Source organism: Camelus ferus, chromosome 21 (assembly GCF_009834535.1).
Source record: "Camelus ferus isolate YT-003-E chromosome 21, BCGSAC_Cfer_1.0, whole genome shotgun sequence".
In the NCBI taxonomy this organism is placed as follows: domain Eukaryota; kingdom Metazoa; phylum Chordata; class Mammalia; order Artiodactyla; family Camelidae; genus Camelus; species Camelus ferus.
The window spans coordinates 13,698,219-13,717,384 of NC_045716.1; the positions used below are offsets into that span (position 1 = coordinate 13,698,219).

The 19,166-nt window shown below is 35.7% G+C and overlaps 1 protein-coding gene across 5 annotated transcripts in view; it reads right to left on the reverse strand.

Moving 5' to 3' along the window:
- The window catches only part of POU2F1 (POU class 2 homeobox 1), a 147,741-nt gene that overhangs the window by 17,572 nt on the left and 111,003 nt on the right, over window positions 1-19,166 (reverse strand). For all 5 annotated transcript variants that reach the window (XM_032463811.1, XM_014567058.2, XM_032463813.1 and 2 more), the window contains 4 exons: window positions 17,459-17,600; window positions 15,560-15,705; window positions 14,339-14,518; window positions 12,809-12,914 (listed from right to left, as the gene is read on the reverse strand). In XM_032463811.1, coding sequence (XP_032319702.1) covers window positions 12,809-12,914; window positions 14,339-14,518; window positions 15,560-15,705; window positions 17,459-17,600 — 574 coding nt within the window. The remainder of the gene's footprint in view (window positions 1-12,808; window positions 12,915-14,338; window positions 14,519-15,559; window positions 15,706-17,458; window positions 17,601-19,166) is intronic.

The window sequence follows — 19,166 nt, forward strand, 5'->3', positions numbered from 1 at the left end:
CCATATGTCTTAGTTTCAGGTGTTTAGAAAAGTGATTCAGTTAAATATATACAGTATATATATATTTATATATATTTCAGACTATATTCCAATATAGGTTTTAAGAAGATATTGAATATAGTTCCCCGTGCTATACGGTAAATCCTTGTTGTTAATCTATTTTATGTATAGTAGTTTGTATCTGCTAACCCCCTTCTCTGTATCATTCTGATTTTAGTATATGTGCTACCCAAGCAAGCATCCACTGCATCTTTTTGAAAAAATAGCTTTAGTGAGGTACAATTTGTATCACAAAATTCACCCCATTTATGTGTAAAATTCAATGATTTTTAACATATTTATACAGTGGTACAGCCACCACCCCAATCCAGTTTGTGATACTTTTATTACCCCAAAAAGATCCCTTGTGCCTATCTGCAGTCACTCAGCGCTCCCACCTACAGCCTCCAGTCATCTGCTTCTTGTATCTATACATTCACCTTTCTGGGATATGTCACATAAATAGAATCATACGATTACGATTGTAGTCCTTTGCATCTAGCTGCTTTCAGTTAGCATACTGTTTTGAAGGTTTATCCATGGTGCAGCACAAATCAGTACTTCCTTCTTCTGGCTGAAAAGTATTTCACTGCAAGGACAGACCACACGGCGTTAATAGTCATTCGCCAGTTGATGGGTAATGGTTTGTTTCCAGTCTTTGATTATTACCAGTAATACTGCTATGATCATTTGTGTAGACATGTTTTCATTTCCCTTGAGGGAACTGCTGGGTAAGATGGTAAATTTGTGTTTAGCTTTTAAAGACACTGTCAAAGTGTTTTCCGAAGGGGCTGTATCATTTTACATTCCCACTAGCAATGTATGAGGGTTTTAGTTTCTCTAGCTCCTTGCCAACACTTGTTATTTAGGGGCTTTTGATTATAGCCAGTCTAATGAGTATGAATTAGTATCTAATTATGGCTTTAATTTGAATTTCTCTAATGAGTAATAATGTTGAGCGTTATGTGCTTATTAGTCATTCCTATGTCTTCTTTGGTATGATGTATATTAATATCTTTTGTCCCTTAAGGAAACTATGTTGTTTGTATTCTTACTATTGGGTTTTAAGAGTTCCTTATGTGTTCGAGATATGATTCTTTTATCAGATATGTTATTTACAAATGCTTTTCCCAGTCTGCAGCTTGTCTTCTCATTTTCTTAAAGGTGTCTCCCGGTGTACAAAAGATTTTACTTTTGATGAAGTCCAATTTATCTTTTTTTTTTTTTCCCTTTATGGTTTATGCTGTAGCTATGATCTCTCTAATCCAAGGTCACAAAAGATTTCCTCTTACTTTTTTTCTAGAAGTTTTATTTCCTACATTTAGGCCTTTGATCCTGTCTAGTTAATTTTTGCATGGTATCAGGTAAGGGTCTAATTTATTTTCATGAATGAAGATATTCAATTGTCCCAGAACCATTTGCTGAAGACTTTCCTTTCCCTATTGAATTTTCTTGGTACCTGTGTCAAAAATAAAGCACACACTTAAAGGTTTGTTTCTGTTCCATTAATCTGTATGTCTATCCCTGTGCTGACGTCACTCTCTCGTTTACTGCACCTTGTAGGCTTTGAAATCAGGATATGAAAGTCCTCTAACTTCATTCTTTTTCGAAATTGTTTTGGTTACGATGGGTCCCTTCTATATATATTTTAGAATGAGTTTATCAATTACTGCAAAAAAACAAAACAAACAAACAAAAAACCCCAAACAAACCTCCACAAAACAAAAAACCCAACCAAACAAAAAAAACCCCAACAACCTGTTGGAATTTTGACTATGAATGTATTAAACTTATAGATCAATTTACAGAGAACTGTCACCTTAAGAATACTGAGTCTTCCAAACCATGAAGATGGAATATCTCTCCATTTATTCAGAACTTCTTTAATTTCTCTCAGCAAACTGCCAGTTTTCACTGTTTAAGTCTTGTACTTCTTTTGTTATATTTATTCATAAGCATTTTATTCTTTTTGAAGCTATTATAAATAAAATAATTTTCTTAAGTTTTTTGGACAGTTCATTGATACAGAAAGTCATATATGATATGATTCCATTTATATGAAGTGTCCAGAACAGGCAAAGCCATAGAGACAGAGTATTTGTATATATACAAATGCAACTGAGTTTTTATATACTGACTTTGTATCCTGCAACAACACTGAATTCATTTATTAGTCCTAGTACATTTTTTGGTGTGTGGATTCCTTGGGAATTTTATACATACAGGATAATGAAAACAAAGACAGTTTTAACTCCTTCCTTTCCAAATTGGATGTTTTAAATTTTTTTTCCATTGCTAAGCTGGTTATAATCTCTAATACAATGCTAATTAGAAGTCTGTGAGAGCAAACACTCTTGCTTTCTTCCCAGTCTTAGGGTGGAAAGCATTCAAGTCTTTCTCCATTTAGTATGCTGTTACCTGTAGGTTTTTTAGTAGATGCTCCTGGTCAGGTGAAGAAGTACCTTCTATTCCAGGGTTTTAACATGAATGGGTGTTGCTAGATTTTGTCAAATGCTTTTTCTGTATCTATTGAGATGATCACGAAGTCTTTGGTCCTTTCTTCTATTACTATGGTATATTACATTAATTGATGTTCAGTTATTAAACTAACTTTACGTTCTTGGGATAAACCCTCCTTGGCCACGATGTATAATCTTTTTATATGTTGCTGGATTTGATTTGCTAAGATCTCGTTGAGGATTTTTATGTTTATTTTCATGAGGGACACAGGTCTATAATTTTCTTCTTGTGATAGTTTTGTCAAGGTAATATTGGCTTCATACAATGAGTTGTCCCTCCTCCTGTATGTTCTGGAAGAGATTATTAAAGATCACCTCCTACTTCTTTGTAAAGTATCTGACAGAATTCACTGCTAACGCCATCTGGGCCTGGGCATTTCTTTTTGACTCATTTACTTTACTTGTTTTAAGTCTATTTAGGTTTTCTATTTCTTTTGGGGTCAGTTTTGGTAATTTGTCTCTCAGAATTTGTCCATTTCATCTAAGTTGCTTAACTTTTTTTGGCATAAAGTTGTTCAGTTCCATTCCTAAATATATACCCAAGAGAATTGAAAACATATAACCCATAAGAACTTGTACATGAATGCTCACAGCAAGAGTATTCAAAATGGGCCCAAACTGGAAGCAATTCAAACTTTCATCAACTTGTGAATAATAAACAAAATATGGCATACTCATACAATGAAATATCATTCAAACATAAAAAGTAATGAAGTCCTAATATATTCTGCAACATAGGTAATATGCTAAATGGAAGAAGTCAGATATAGAAAGTCATATATTATATGATTCCATTTATATGAAGTGTCCAGAACAGGCAAAGCCATAGAGACAGAGTAGTCACTGCCATGGGTAGGGGAAGAAGTGAATGGGGAGGGCCTGATAACAGGTATAGAGTTGCATATGGTTCATTATGAAATACTATCTTAGAAAAATAACTGGGGGAACAGCATGTCTAGTTGAGATTATTAAGGGCTGTGGAATTTTTGCAAGTTTTAAAGACACAATGGAACACATATCTTTCTGGAGCAGTACAGCCATGATCATTCTTGTATTTATTCTAGAAAAGTTTACCAAGGACCTATTTTGTGCCAAGCACTATGGAAGATATCAGGAAAATAAAAACGACCATGTCAATCAGACAAGATAGTTATGTTTTTTTCCTTCACTTCTAAAATCCTAACCAAATAACGGTAAAGGAATAAAAAAGGGAGTGAGAGTTCCGGGGACAGGGATCGGAGGAGATGAGATTCTGACATATTTGCAGAAATGACGAAGAAATTGAAATTGGGTGGTAGGAAAACCAACCACAGTCCAGAAAGGCACAGTAGAAGACTATGATAAGGGTGAGAATCATTTACCCTATGGGGCCCTGAGGGGATTCCAAGCTCAGAGCTGTCAATACTGAGGCAGAAGGCAGGAACAACGGCAGACATCAGGGTGACCAGACTGTCCACACACCAGCCCTGTCAGTGGGACTTTCTCTCCCTCTGCCAGACTTCTCATCTGAGGAGAACTAATGTCAACCATCATTCCTCAAGGGAAATAAAAATGTGAGTGTGGAAGGTTAAGGACTAGTGTAAGCACAGGCATCCCACTCATTTGAAGGAGGTGTGAGGGCAGAGCCTGGTCTGCCTGCCTGCTTTCCACCCACAGGCAGTTCTCTCCCCACATTCACAGCTCACAGCTCCCTTTCAGTCAGAGGAGAGGATGCTGCACAATGGTAGAAAAAGCCCCACCAGTGACTGATACTAAATAATACAGTCTTGCATTCATCACTATGACTAAATAACCAAAAATCACCAGGACAATGAAAGGCATCCACAGCACAAAAGAAACAACAAAATGAGTAAGCAGAATCGAGGACAGAAGAAACAAGTTAAACACAATTCTAATTTGTACTGTACCTACAAATTAAAAATAGATGGCTGTAAAAAGGAGGAATCAGAAAAAAGAAAAGTTCTTGTAAATTAAAAATACAATTTTGGGATAAATATATAAATGACAATCATAAAAAACGAGAACATAGGAACAATTCGATCAAATTCAGGATATATTTCCAAGAACAAAGTATAAAAAGTTAAGAAATGAAAAACACAAGAGAAAAGTTAAAGATATAAAGGATCAATTTCGAAAGCTTAAAGTTCGTTTAAGCAGGGAGGGTACAGCTCAAGTGGTAGAGCGCATGCCTAGCATGCACGAGGTCCCAGGTTCTATCCCCAGGACCTCCTCCAAATACAAATAAATAAACAAACCTAATTACCTCCTCCTCATAAAAAACAAACAAACAACAACAACAAAAGTTTTAAAAAAGTTTAAAAAGTCAATATCCTTAAAGTGTGTTTAAAATATGTTCCAGAAATAAAGAACAAGGATAAATTACCAGAGTTGAAGAAAGACATTAATTCAAATTGAAAATGCCCACTGAAGGCCAAAGAGGATAAATTTTAAAGGTCCCATGCCTTGATGCCTTCTAGTGAAATTTCAGAACACCTAGGATAAAAAGGTCCTTAAAGTTTACAGAGGGAAAAAAAAGAAATTACCAACAAAAATTAGACTGAAATCAGGCTTTTTATCAGCAATACTGGAATCTAAAACGCAACAGAGCAATACCTTCTAAATGCAAAGGAAAAGGAATTTTGTACCTAAAATTCTATTTCTGGACAAACTACAAATAAACTCCAAGGGCAAAATACTTTTCAGTTATGCATATACTTGGAAATTTTCTCTCCCATACGTTTCTAAATAAAGAAAAAAAATTACTTGAGAGTAAAAGGTAGAGGGAGATGGGAGCTTAGAAATACTGTATCTAACACAGGACACAATGAAAAGAAATTAAAGTAAGCAATCACAGAGATCCCAAGGAGATGGTCTTCAGGAAGAAAGCAGATTGCACTAGGTAAGCTGTATGATGAAGACAGTGGATGTCTTTAACAAATAATATGGGTGGAAGAATATACAACTTTTGTCAACAACAACAACAAAAAAGAAGGGCAGGATAGAAATGTCAGAGAAAAAGAAGCTATGGTAAGAAAGTTATGGTCTAAATAGGAAAAAAATTAAAATGGGGCATGATTTTGAGCAACTGCTGACAAGAATAAGGAAAGAAAATCCATTTGACATCAACTCTTGTAATCTTCTCTTTCAAAGAGGCAAAGTTTAAGTGTCGTAAGATTACATTTTTTACCCTATAGGTTCAATCATATGAACTGGCCCTGAATAATATTTATACAAACATAGTATTACTGTGTTCCTTTTTGACTGCTATTTAACAAAGTACCACAAAAACTTAGCAGCATTAAACAACAGACACTTGTGACCTCATAGCTTCTGTGGGTCAGGTGTCCAGGCACAGCTGAGCTGGTCCTCTGCAAGGCCATAGTCAAGGTGTCAGCCAGATTCTCCTCCACTCTAAAGGCATGACTGGGGAGGAGTATGTTGCCAAGCTCACTTGGGTTCTTGGCAGAAATTTGGCAGACTCTGCCTGCTGTCCCAGACTAAGAACTCAGCTTCCTTCTGGCTGTTGGCTGAAGGTTGCCTTAGTGCCTAAACGTCACCCTCAGTTCCCTGATTTGTGTACTTCCTCAGTTCTTACTTCACCAGACTGGTGAAGAGGGTCCCTAGAGTAAGTCTGCTAACAAGACAGTCTTGCAAATGTAATGTAAACGTGGAGAGATGTTCTGTCACCTTTGACACATTCTACTGATGGGAAGCAAGCCAAAGGATCAGCCCACACTCAAGAGAGGATTATACAAAGGCATGAACACTGGGAGGAAGGCACCATAAAGGGTCACCTTAGACCTTGTCACAATCACAAATGCTGATTACTAATTTAACATTTTTAGAGACTTTCCCTTTGACCACGACAGTTAATGATGGCATAGCAGCTCTATATACAATAGCCAAGATGTGGAAGCAACCTAAATGCCCATCGACAGATGACTGGATAAAGAAGCTGTGGTATATTTATACAATGGAATACTACTCAGCCACAAAAAAGAATAAAACAATGCCATTTGCAGCAACATGGATGGACCTAGAGATCATCATTATAGTGAAGTAAGCCAGAAAGAAAAAGAGAAATACCATATATCACTCATATGTGGAATCTACAAAGAAAAAAGAGGACACTAATGAACTCATCTACAAAACAGAAACAGACTCAGACATAGTAAACAATTTCATGGTTACTGGGGGAAAAGGGGTGGGAAGGGATAAATTTGGGAGTTTGAGATTTGCAAAGGTTAACTACTATATATAAAAATAGATAAAAAAACAAATTTCTTCTGTACAGCACAGGGAACTATACTCAATATCTTGTAGTAACCTTTAATGAAAAAGCATATGAAAACAAATATATGTATATATATGCATGGCTGGGATATTACGCCATACATTAGAAACTGACACATTGTAACTGACTATACTTCAATTTTAAAAAAAAGTTAATGATAGCAAACTCACCCTTTCACCGTAACAAGAATAGAGAAATGTGAGAAAATACTTCAGACGTGAGAAAACTGGCAGCACAGGGCTGTGATGCCTGAAAAAAGGGAAACAAATGACGCAAGCCCTACAATCACTTGGACTTCATCTGGAAGCACTTTCCAAACTGCTGCATCCAAAGAGGAAACTAGATAGAGCGCAGCAATTTCAATGAATCAAGGAGACAAAGACCAGTCACTGGATGCGGAAATGGTTGAAAGCTGCAGGAGAGGGTAAAGGAAAGGAAGAAACTAAATAGAGAAAGCACTCTAGGAATGTGCATAGGGGTTCCCTTGGATCTTTGGTTGAATACTAAACTGCACGTGCATAGGGAAACTCCGTGAGTCCAGGCGGGGAGGCTGTGAACTGAATGATCCTCAGAATTCATGTAGGACAGGGAGATACTCCAGTTCTGGCTAAACAGAGAGGAGAAACTTTGTTGAATATCTGGGCACTCAGTAGAGACCCCAGAAGGGCCACACCTTAGCAGCAGAGTTAAACTAGTGAAGGCTACTCTATGTCCAACCTAACAAAGCTTAAAAAATAAGACTTGAAAAGATCAAACTGATCTGTACTAACTTATTTGCCTGCCAAAGCAAACTCAAAAGCTCTTTAAAGGAAGATGTCAAAATCCAGACGTATGATTCCTTTATCTTGAGTATGGACAGATCTGTGAACATGATGAGAAAAGGAACTAGTCACTCCTTTAGTTGGGTTATATTAAATGACAAAGGTGAGAGGATTGATTACCTTATCTTATATAAGACCCTCCACAGTAGCTGACTGAAGAGGTTCTCATGTTGGCTTTGAAGAACTTGCCATGTTGTGAGAATATCATGAAGCTAGGACCTGAGGTTAGCCTGCAGGAGCTGAGAGTGATCAAGCTGACAGCCAGCCAAAAAAAAAAAAAAAAAAGGGGGACTTCAGTCCTATAACCACAAGGAATAGAATTCTTCCAACTAATGAACTTGGAACAGGATCTTGAGCCCCACATGAGGTCAGAGCCCCAGCCAACATCTGGATTTTAGCCTGGTAAGTGTCTAAGAAAAGGACCCAGATTAAACTTCCAACCAACAGAACTGTGGGATAGTAAGTGAGTATTGGTTTAAGCCACTATGTTTGTGGTCATTTATTATGTACCAACAGAAAATTAACATGGTTGGAAAGAAGACAACAACTTTGGCTCTTACTACTTCCTTTGTACTGGAATTTATAGCCTGTGCAACACTGATCAGTCAACCTGAAACACACCTATTTCACTATTATAAAAGATGAGATATGGATTTTATGTATATGAAAAGATGTTCAACTTCACATGATTAGAGAATTGAAATTTAAAGTACACTGAGATACGATTTCTCACATATCTGATTGGCAAAAATTAAAAAGTATACCATTCTGTTGCAGAGGCTACGGGGAAACCAGCTCTCTCATATAGTTAGTGGGAGTGAAAGTAAGTACAATCTGTGTGGAAGGCTATTTGATAGCATCCTGCAAAATTACAAAAGGCGTGTACCTTTTGACACAGCAATTCTACTTCTAGAAATTTACCCTCAAGACACACTTCCAACAGCACACACACACACACACAAATATACACAAGGTTATTCCTGTAGAATAGTTTATAATCACACAACAATTACAATGTCCAGACCACAGGAATGGGGTTAAACAAACTGCAGTACATTCACATAATGGAGTACTCTGCAATAATGAAACAAAATAATGAAGATTTCTAGAAACTAATGTGGAGTAATTTCCAGGATGTTCTGTTAAGCGAGAAAAACGAAGCGCAAAAGATCATTTATAGTATGCTAGCTTTAAAGTAACAAAGGTAAATTAAAAAAAATACATCTCTCTCTCATTCAAAAGAAACACAGGAAGGGCATAAATGGGAATGGGAGGGAAAGGATATAGAGAATTATGACAGAAGGGAATGACATTTCTCTGAGGGGAACTTTTTGTATAGTCCTGACTTTTAAAACCATGTTAATATCTCATATATTTAAAAAAAAAACACAAGGATGGGAGGAAAAACATTAATATCGAATACAAATAAACTGAACTAAATTTCAAATGAATAATGTAACTACACTGAAGAGGATACAAAAAGGACTAATAAAAAACTTTTGAATGCAATATCTGGACTTCACGCCTTCAGGCTTAAGACAAGAGTTCTGAACAAATACTGGAATTAGTAGGCTTTTTTCTTTTCAGAGGCATAGGTTAGCAATTTTGAAACCACTTTCTCTTCACCATACGACGAAACAATTAAGTAACTTGTTGAAAATGGGAGCCAGGTTACTTACTCACTGTCACTAAGAAGGGAGTTAAAATATGCAGAGAGGTTAGGATAGAAAAGAACGAATTATAGGGTAATGGAATGGAACTGGAGATATCAGTATGAACTTGTGGATTTTAATGTAAGTAGACAGCTGGATAAAGAAAAATGCACATAGATGTGTGTGTGGATGTACGTATATAAATATACATATGTGTGTGTATCTATACACACATATAATATATATACATTATATATGTGTATGTACATCTCCTTCTGTTGATACGTCCTGGAAACAATGACCACAAAGTATCAACGGGCACTTATAGTGCCTAGATCTTGGTTTCTAAGCACTGTTTCTCACTAAAAGAAACCAGGGATCCTTGAAGGCTGATTCTAGGCCCAAGGCAGAGAAACTTTAAGATGAGACTGAGCCTGGCAGATACCACCTTAATGAAATTATCAAAGTTAATATCACCAGTAGTGGGACTAATCAACAGCATGTGTCTCCAAGTCATGCACAAAGGAGAACTCAACATCATTTACGAGGGATTCCTGCCGAAACCATGTAATCTGAATCTAATCATGAGGCAACCAGGTAAATCCAAATTAAGGGGATAGCTATAGTTAAAAAAAAAAATCAGTGTCACAAAACACAAAGAAAGACTCAAACTGTCAAATGAAATGAGATTAAAAAGACACAGCAACTGAATGCAAGGCATGATCTTACATTTTCTTTTGCTATAAGGAATATTACTGGTACAACTGGCAAAATCTGAACGTGAACTGTTTACGAGATATTATTGAGCTAATGTTAATATCCTGATTTTTGATAACTGTACCCTAGTTATATGTGGTAATTTTTTGTTTATAAAAATATACACAGTAAAGCATTTAGGGATAAAGGGGCATATCTGCAACTTGCTCTTAAAATAGTTCAGAAACAAATCACACACAAAGAGAAACACACAGAATGAGGAAAAAGAAGTGAGAAAGCAAATACAGCAAGGTTTTAATATTTGGAAAATGTGAGGAAGAAATTTAGGATTTCTCCTGTACTATTCTTATAACTTCTGTAAGTCTGAAATTACATAAAAATATAAAATTTAAGAAACAGCTATATGTATAAAGGTGCTCTTTATAGCATTATTTACAATAATGAAAACTTCACTTAATAATTACTGGGTATCATACATGCTAGGTGATGTGCTAGACACAAGGAATACAAAAGTGAACAAGCGAGACAAGATGTATGGCTTGGAGACTGAGGGGTTTCCTGGGATGTAATAACTGCAATAATTTTCAAACTGGAAAAGTGGATCACCTAGCTAGAACTTAACTGTGATGGCACCATATGGAAATGTCTATGAAATTACCATGCAAACAATACGACAAAGGCAAATCAAAAGTAGAAATGTAAAAACTATTAATAACAAAGGAAGATATCTACTAAGATGTTAAGTTAAAAAAAAAGATACATCACTGTAAGTACTATTAGAATTGTACATATAAAAAAGATAAAAAGACAAAATAAAAATATTATTCATTTTGACTGTGTCTTTTCTATTTGAATTTCCTATGTTAAATATTTTAATAATTAAAGAAAAATTTCATTCCCCAAAAAGTTACTAGCATTTCAGAAAACTCTTAATTAAATCTGCATGAATGAGATGAGTAATCAAGTTTAAGAAAATTTGATTAGTCATTTAAGATTAAAAAAAGATAAAAAATGATAAAAAAATTTTGCTAGCTTTGAGTATGTATATGTTCTTAAAATTAATTGTTTCAGAATTTTTCTGCAAAAGATAGGGTATCTTTAGACCTAACATAATAAGATTTATATTTTGTTTAGGAGGTAAAGTACACAATTTAACAACCAGTGGCAGTCTGAGTAGACAGTAAGTTCCTCAAAGGCAGGAATTTCATGTTTTGGCGCCCAACATAATGGCAACCAATCACCAACAGTTTGCTTATTAACCTGAGGTGCTGAATACTATATACTCTTGAACAGAGGCTTTTAATTTGTAATCTGTGGGCCCCTAAGACATCTGCAAATGGCAAGCCATGGTGAGGTGGAGACTGATGAGGTTTGTCATTTATAAACATTCTTATATTTTACTAAAAATTGTGGGTATGTCTGTTTTGTGAGGGGGAAAGTTTATAGCTTTCGATAAATTTTCAAAGGGGTCAAAGACCCAAAAAGAGGTAAAAAAAGTATTGTTTTAAATAAACAAATACTATACAATTGTCTAATAACTTAGAAATTCAATTACTATATAAAGCCATTTATTCGATTTTAACGTCATGGTTAGGTCACAGAGCCAAAGTAGCGTCATGAACCTGAAATATGAGTGAAGAAAACCAAATCCCCCAACTCCAGGTTAAATTTAAGCTTCATTGTAAAATGTCACAAATCCATCTAATCATTTACTAGCACATAATCAGCCTGGTGAATAATTATAAAATGCCTTCTGCATTATGTATCACTAAAAAACTTCTGATGATGACACTAAGTTACCTAATTTTTGTGGGTTTTTTTTGGTTTGTTTTCTTTGTTGGTTACATCTTGTTTTTTTTTTCTAATTGAAGTATAGTCAGTTACAATGTGTCAATTTCTGGTATACAGCATAATGTCCCAGTCATGCATATACATACATATACTCATTTTCATATTCTTTTTCAAAAGGTTATTATAAAATATCAAATATAGTTCCTTGTGCTATACATAAGAAATTTTTAAATCTATTTTTAAGTATTTTAAATGTATTTGGGAAATGTGCTAATTAAAGGGACAAAATTTATTTATTTTATAGTGAGTGTGCCAAGCACTAACTTTAGGCATTGATATTTTAAAAAGAATATTCAAATCTTTTGAGAAGTAGTCTGTTGACAGAGTGTAAAAATTTAATTGTTTATAATACAGGCATGTAGAAATAAACAATTTCCTGAAAAAGCTAAAGAATATTTCCAAGAATTGATACCTAAGCTGGGACAGTTTCATCACTATCAGAAAGAAGAAGAGGTTGGAATGGGCAACATTTTAGGCTATAGGGATGTTCACAAGGGTATGGAGGAGCCCTCCTGTGTGCTGAAGATGGGATGGAGAAAAGACTAGTGGAAGATAAGGTCCAGACTTGAAATAATTTATGACTTCATGATGATCTGGATGTTTTCCTAAATACAAAAAGCTTCAGCTTTTGAAGGTTTTTAAGGGAGAGGAGTTACTTAAAAAAAAGTAACTCTGGGAGCAATGTAGAAGATAGATTAATGTGGGAAAGAAAAAAGATGAGAAAAATCTTCATGTGAAAATAGTCTTTCTGAAAAATGTATTATTCATAATATTTTTGGAGTTCAGGTTTTCATACATAACTTTTTAAAAAAGCAATATATATCTTTAGTTAGAGTCTTAATTCATAATTTAATGGCAGATTCTCACACAAACCTACCATTTGCCTCAGTGCTGCAAAGCCTGGCTGCTGCTTACCTGTAACAGAGAGATTAGTCACCGCAGCGCTGGTTAGAGGGAGGACTGGGTTGACGGTGAGGGTAGTTGCTGCACTGCTTGTCACAAGGCTTGGCGTGGTTGCCACCTAGAGGTCAGAAGTGAAAATATGCAAAAGCATTTAAAAGTCAAAATTTTAAAATTTAAGCTCATATTCTAGACTTATTTTGCCTATAAAAAATTTCAAATTCTAGATACAGTAGAATAAAATAAAAATCTAAAAGGAAATGATATTAATTACTTTTTGACCTTGGAACTGAGAAACCTGGCTTATGCTGAGATTGCTCTTAGTAGACGATTTTTCATTGATACTACAAATGGCTTTCCCCAAGTTTTAAAAAGAATAAAAATATTCTCAAATTTCAATAATGCTGAGTCAGATACTATCTAATCAGTAAGAAATATTATACCAATTATAAACTTAATCTAAACAAGAAAACTATTCAACAGGATCAGGGAATCTGGAGTTCTTATTACTTTTATTTTTGACTCTATGAGGACAAGACTGTCTTGTTTTTGGTTTTATGACATTATGGAAAGAATCCAAAGCAAATTTTAAAAAACTGACAGTTTCCTTTTGAAATAAGTATTTCTACAGTGTTGTAAGAAATACTGCCTTCCTTTCTTCCTTTTTCTAGTACAAATAAATCCCAAACACCAACTAGTCCACCTACAGAAAACAAAACTGTACCTAATGACTATCTCTTTCACAGCTACTAGCCCATAAACTTTATGATTAAAGCCTCACCATTTAACAACAATAACCTTCACTTAACAAACTAGTAAGTGCTATTAATGATGACCTTAGTTTGAAAAACCTCCTAGAACAGATTCAAATGAATTAAAAATAAATTAACAAGAAAGTATCCGAAATGCAAACTCAACAATCTTCTTGTCTTTGGAACACTAGTTTGAAAGGTGGCATCACAATTACAACTGCCCCAGAGATCAAAGGAGTCACATGACCACTGCAGGTCCCTTCAGTCTAGGAACACTACCCTAATGTTAAACAGCAGAGGTTACTCAGTAAGGCTACAAATCAAAGGCCCACATGTTTGAGTAAAGATCTGAGACAACTGTTTTATTACAAGTTCAGAGGTTATCTGAGAATTTATTGTCACTTAATCATGTAAGTAAAAGTTTAATAAACTAGGCTTTAGAACCCAATGTGAATAAAAAGCAAGTAAAGATTTTTTTGAGATAACTGGAATCAGCTGCAAATTTACTCCCCACAATTATAGAATAACCTAATAAACTATACCAAAGAAGAGAACAATGAACTGCAATGAAATAGGAAAGGATTAAAACTGTTTACTTTAAAAAAAGAAAGATCAGTAAGTTCTCGGGTTAATAACAACATGAGATTTAATTACTCTGGTAACATATAAAATATATTTATATGCCTTTATTCAACGGGAATAAATACAATAGATTCCTATAATGAAATAAATTCTTTTGACAGGTCATTTGTAAAACTGACCTTGAGCCTGCATCCCTATTTTTCATCCTTACCAGTGAGGTTGGGCTGGGGAAAATTGCTTTGATAGGTGAGCTGCTGGTCCCACCACTGCTCGGTGGGTTGATTCTTTTTTCTTTCTGGCGGCGGTTACAAAACCAAACACGAATCACCTCTTTTTCCATATTGAGCTGATCAGCAATCATGGTGATCTCTTCCGAGGTAGGCTTTTGATTCTGAAGGGGAAAAAAAATCACCTTTTGGAAAAACTTTCTGAACTACTGGCATAATCACGTCATTAACTGAATAAACAAACAGGGAGGAACAAGTCAGAGAACGCAGTTGGGATACACGTGACCATGTTAGTCCACTTTTAACAAAGAACTTCTACAGACAGACATTCTAATGAACATGTATTTATTAAATGTAGTCATATTAACTTAGAATAAGTTATTCTTGAATATTTATATATTTTTTATACTAATGGCAATTAATCTTGAATGAAAACAGCACCTTATTGTTTTCAGAATAAGAATAATAAGCATTTTCTCAGTGCGACACAACACAATCTCGCTTGGATAGTGTGAGGCAGGCAGTGAGACAGTTGGGAAGGAAAGGCCGTTATTTCACAGATAAAGGGACTTCAGCTTAAGAAATCAAGTAACTTGACCAATCACACAGTCGTTAAGTGGCAGGACTCCTGTATTCAGTGCTCCTTCCCCTGTGCTCAAGCTCTTTCTGAATTAGAGAAGTCAAAATCGTGCTGGAAGCTTTGACTGTGATAGTCCCCGGTAACTCCCCCTCCCTCTCTCCCACCCTCAAAAGCCAAGTATCTGTTGAAGTAACCTGAACTCCATAGCCCATCAAGGCCTTTGGTGTTCTGGTCCCACACTACTATTCTAAGGACGTAAGCACCAGAATTTAGCTGAACCAAACTACTCGTGTTTCCCCTGATACATCTCATGGCTTTCCTCCCCGGATGCCTCTGCTTGAAGTGCTTTCCTCCCGCCCCTCCCTGTCTGTGGAATCCCTGTGCAACTCTAACAGCTGCCACCTCTCTCACCTTGAGGGCTCACATCCACGGGTCTCTCCTGAACCTGGAAGCACTCCGGTTTTGTTTCCTACGTTCAGTAACTTACTTTGTCCTATTTTCTCCAATATGTTGTAAGTATCCATAACGGCTGATGCTTGCAAGTCCGTATTTTATTGTCTACAGCACTTAACATTAGTACCATACAGATAATCCCACGTACATGAAAAGTAAAAACCTCACCAACCTCCAAGAAACTCTTCTCTAAGGCCACACGGATGTTGGTCTCTATGCTGGTGCGTTTCTTCCTCCTACGGTTCAAGCCCTCAACTCCCAGCCCTGGAGAACTCAGGGCACTTGGGCTAGAGAGAGCCGAGTCAGATGAGAGGTTCTCTGTAAGGAAGAAGAAAATATGGAAATCAAATTAACTGTGCATGATTCATGCACATAATACATATATTAACAACAAACTGACCAAAATATTTTAAGCTAAAAACAAGCATGAAAAGGTTTTCATAACCTACATGAAAACACTGTTCACTGCCGTGGACACTCCTGCTGCTCTCACCGGCACTCTTTATCTCAGGACGGTTGACTATATTGTCACCATTACGCTTTCATTTGTTTCTGAGAGAGCAGGTTATTATTCCTACCCTTATACTCAGCTCTACCTCTTCTGAGTTCTGTTCTTATGTTTTGGTTTGTTTGCTTATTTATTTATTAGCTCTAAGGATAAAAGAAAGAAATCTTCTTGGAAGTTATTGAGTGATTAATATTTATCTTGCAAATGACCTATCATTTTATTTCACTGGTATGATCTAGGGCACCCCTAGCCCCCCAAACCAAACAATGAAACACTTCTAAATTCTTAAAACTTTAAACAAAGTTCTGTCATTTAATAGTTAATGACCCTAGGCATGTCACAGACATCTCTAAGTTTCTTTCCACTCTACATAAAATGAGATGGAGGGAGGTGGCCAGTGGTTCTCACCTGCAGAACTCAGTAAGATTACAAATGCTGAGGCCTCACCTAGAAATATGAAATCAGACTGTCCAAGGGTGGGTGTTACAGGTCTGTCTTTTCCAGAGACCTGATTTTTGTCCACATCCACCAGGAGAACCACAGTCCAGGGGATCTCTATGGTTCCTTACAGCACTCACAGGTTATGATTCTGTGACTCAAAATCCAAATTTTCCAAAAAAGAAACCTCAGCACAAAACACGTAAGTTAAAACTTGCAGCTCAATTTTTTATGTATGAAATATGTGGTCATTTAAAAAAAACTGAAGCATAGTCGACTTACAATATTGTGTTAGTTTCAGGTGATTAGTAAAGTTATTCAGTTATATGTTTTTTCAGATTATATTCCATTATGGGTTATTACAAGATATTGAGCACAATTCCCTGTGCTATACAGTAAATCCTTATTGCTTACCTATTTTATGTATAGTAGCTTGTATCCATTAATCCCATACTCTAAATATGTCCCTCCCCCCGTTCCTCTCCTGTTTTGTAACCATTAGTTTGTCTTGTATGTCTATGAGCCTGTTTCTGTTTTGTACACAGATTCATTTGTGTTACTTTTTAGATTCCACATACAAGTGGTATCACACAGAAAAACCTTCTCTGTCAGATTTACTCCACTAAATATAATATTCTTTAAGTTTATCCATGTTGCTAACAAATGACAGTTATTTCACTCTTTTATGGCTGAGTGATATTATATTGTATATACATACCAATATATGATCATTTTTAATAACAAAGCAGAAATATAATCAGGAATAGATTTATGATAACTCATTGAGAAAGACTCAATAAACTTGTTTTTCAAATTTATTTAAATACATAGGTTTTCTTATCCTCTTCCTTCAGCTGTCCCTCACCCTGGGCTCAAATACAAGAATATTCCAAGGCTAAAAATTACTGCTGATTGTATACACTGTAATTACTAGGTTATTAAAATAAATTAGCTCTCTGATTTATGTAGCCATGATTTTTACTGATCCTCCCAAGATTAGTGAGCTTTATTTTAAGGTTCTGTAGTACCAACAATGTAGTAAGAAATATAAACTCCGATTTATACAACAATTACTCTTGTAAAATTTCAACGGACAATGAGGAAACTGTTTATATATCGACTCACCTGCATCATTTAGCCACTTCTCCAAAAGTGGCTTTAACTTGCACATGTTCTTAAAGCTGAGGTTCAAGGCTTCAAAACGAGAGATGGTAGTTTGGCTGAAGTCATTTCCATACAGTTTACCCATAGCGAGCCCAACATCGCCCTGCACAGGAATACAGAGCAGGAGCGGGGAGACGAAGAAAGAGAAGAGAGAGTCATCTCACTCAACTAAACAGTCTTCACTCAAGGGTGCTGCTCCAATAACCGCTCCAGACAAAGAATCAACAATCATTGACTGGGTTCCACAAAAACATCCGTCCCTAAGCTGAGCACAGTACTCTAGTGAAGACTCAGTTAGGCCTTGATCATGACAACATTCAAAACTGTCCCATATTCACCCCATCTGCAGTCTCTTGTTGCTACCTTATGTAATGATTAAGATAATCAAATATTTCTACTAACTCTCAAGTGATTTGTTGATATTCTAACAAGTCCCTTAACTGATGTAACCAAAAGTGATCCAAGTAATGTTTAAATATCAGTTAACCTGTATCCCCTACAGGGTTAATAGATCTAACTGTCTAGATAAACTTAGGTATTTCTAAACTAACCAAACTTCCCATAAATCACTTTAAAATTTAGAAATGATGCCTCATTCTTTTATTTTTTTTCCTGTAAAGTATTTCTGGAAGCAGTGAAAAAAATCTCTTTTCCACCCCTAGTTTGGATTTCAAAGTTTGTTACAAAAACCAGGTATTCTAAAAAGACTACTTTTGTAACCGTTATAGAGATAGAAATTCACAGTAGAGAGGTTTGACCCATTTAGTCAAACCTTTATGGGCACTGGAAACTTGGTAACCTTATAGCAATAGAACAATGATCCCCTGAATATATTACAAAAAATATCTTTCTCTATAAGCCTATAACCTTTGAAATGTATACAGTGCTTTTCTTCCAGCTGAATTTCTCTTGTTAAAGCTGAAAAAAGCCGTATCTGAATAGTTACTGTGTATGTAGGTAACAGAAGCTCATGGAGTGGAAATGATTCATGCTCTCATTTCAATTAGTTAAGGGACAGGGCAGAAAGGCAACATTTCTGGTCCAAAATGCTACACAGCTTACTCTACTATGAGACAGCCAACTCCCAATTATCCCGGCAACACTCATTTTGAATTAGGATTATTTTTGTCCTTTGACTCCCAGCCCTTCAATTCACCTTTTGGATAGTACATTTTTTTTAAACCTTTTTTAAAAAAATTGAAGTATGACTTACAATATTTCACATGTACAGCAAAGTGATTTGGTTATATATACCTATATCTATAGATATGTATTTTTTCAGATTTTTTTCCATTATAAATTATTACAAGATATTGAATATAGTTCCCTGTGCTGTACAGTAGGTCTTTGTTGTTCATCTGTTTTATAGATAGTAGTGTGTATTTGTCAATTCCAAATTCCAAATTTATCCCTCCCTTGGACAGTACATTGTTTATTTGCATCTGAATTAGGTGGTAGTCAAGGAAGAGAACAAACATTTCTTTCTCTCTTTTTAAATTTTTTTGTGGGGGGAGGTAATCAGGTGTGTTTGTTTGTTTATTTAATGGCAGTGCTGGGGACTGAACTCAGGACCTTATGCATGCTGAGCATGGGCTCTGCCACTGAGCTATATTCTTCCTCTGAGACATTTCTTTTTAAACTCCATTTTCTTACTGGTGAGAAACTTGAG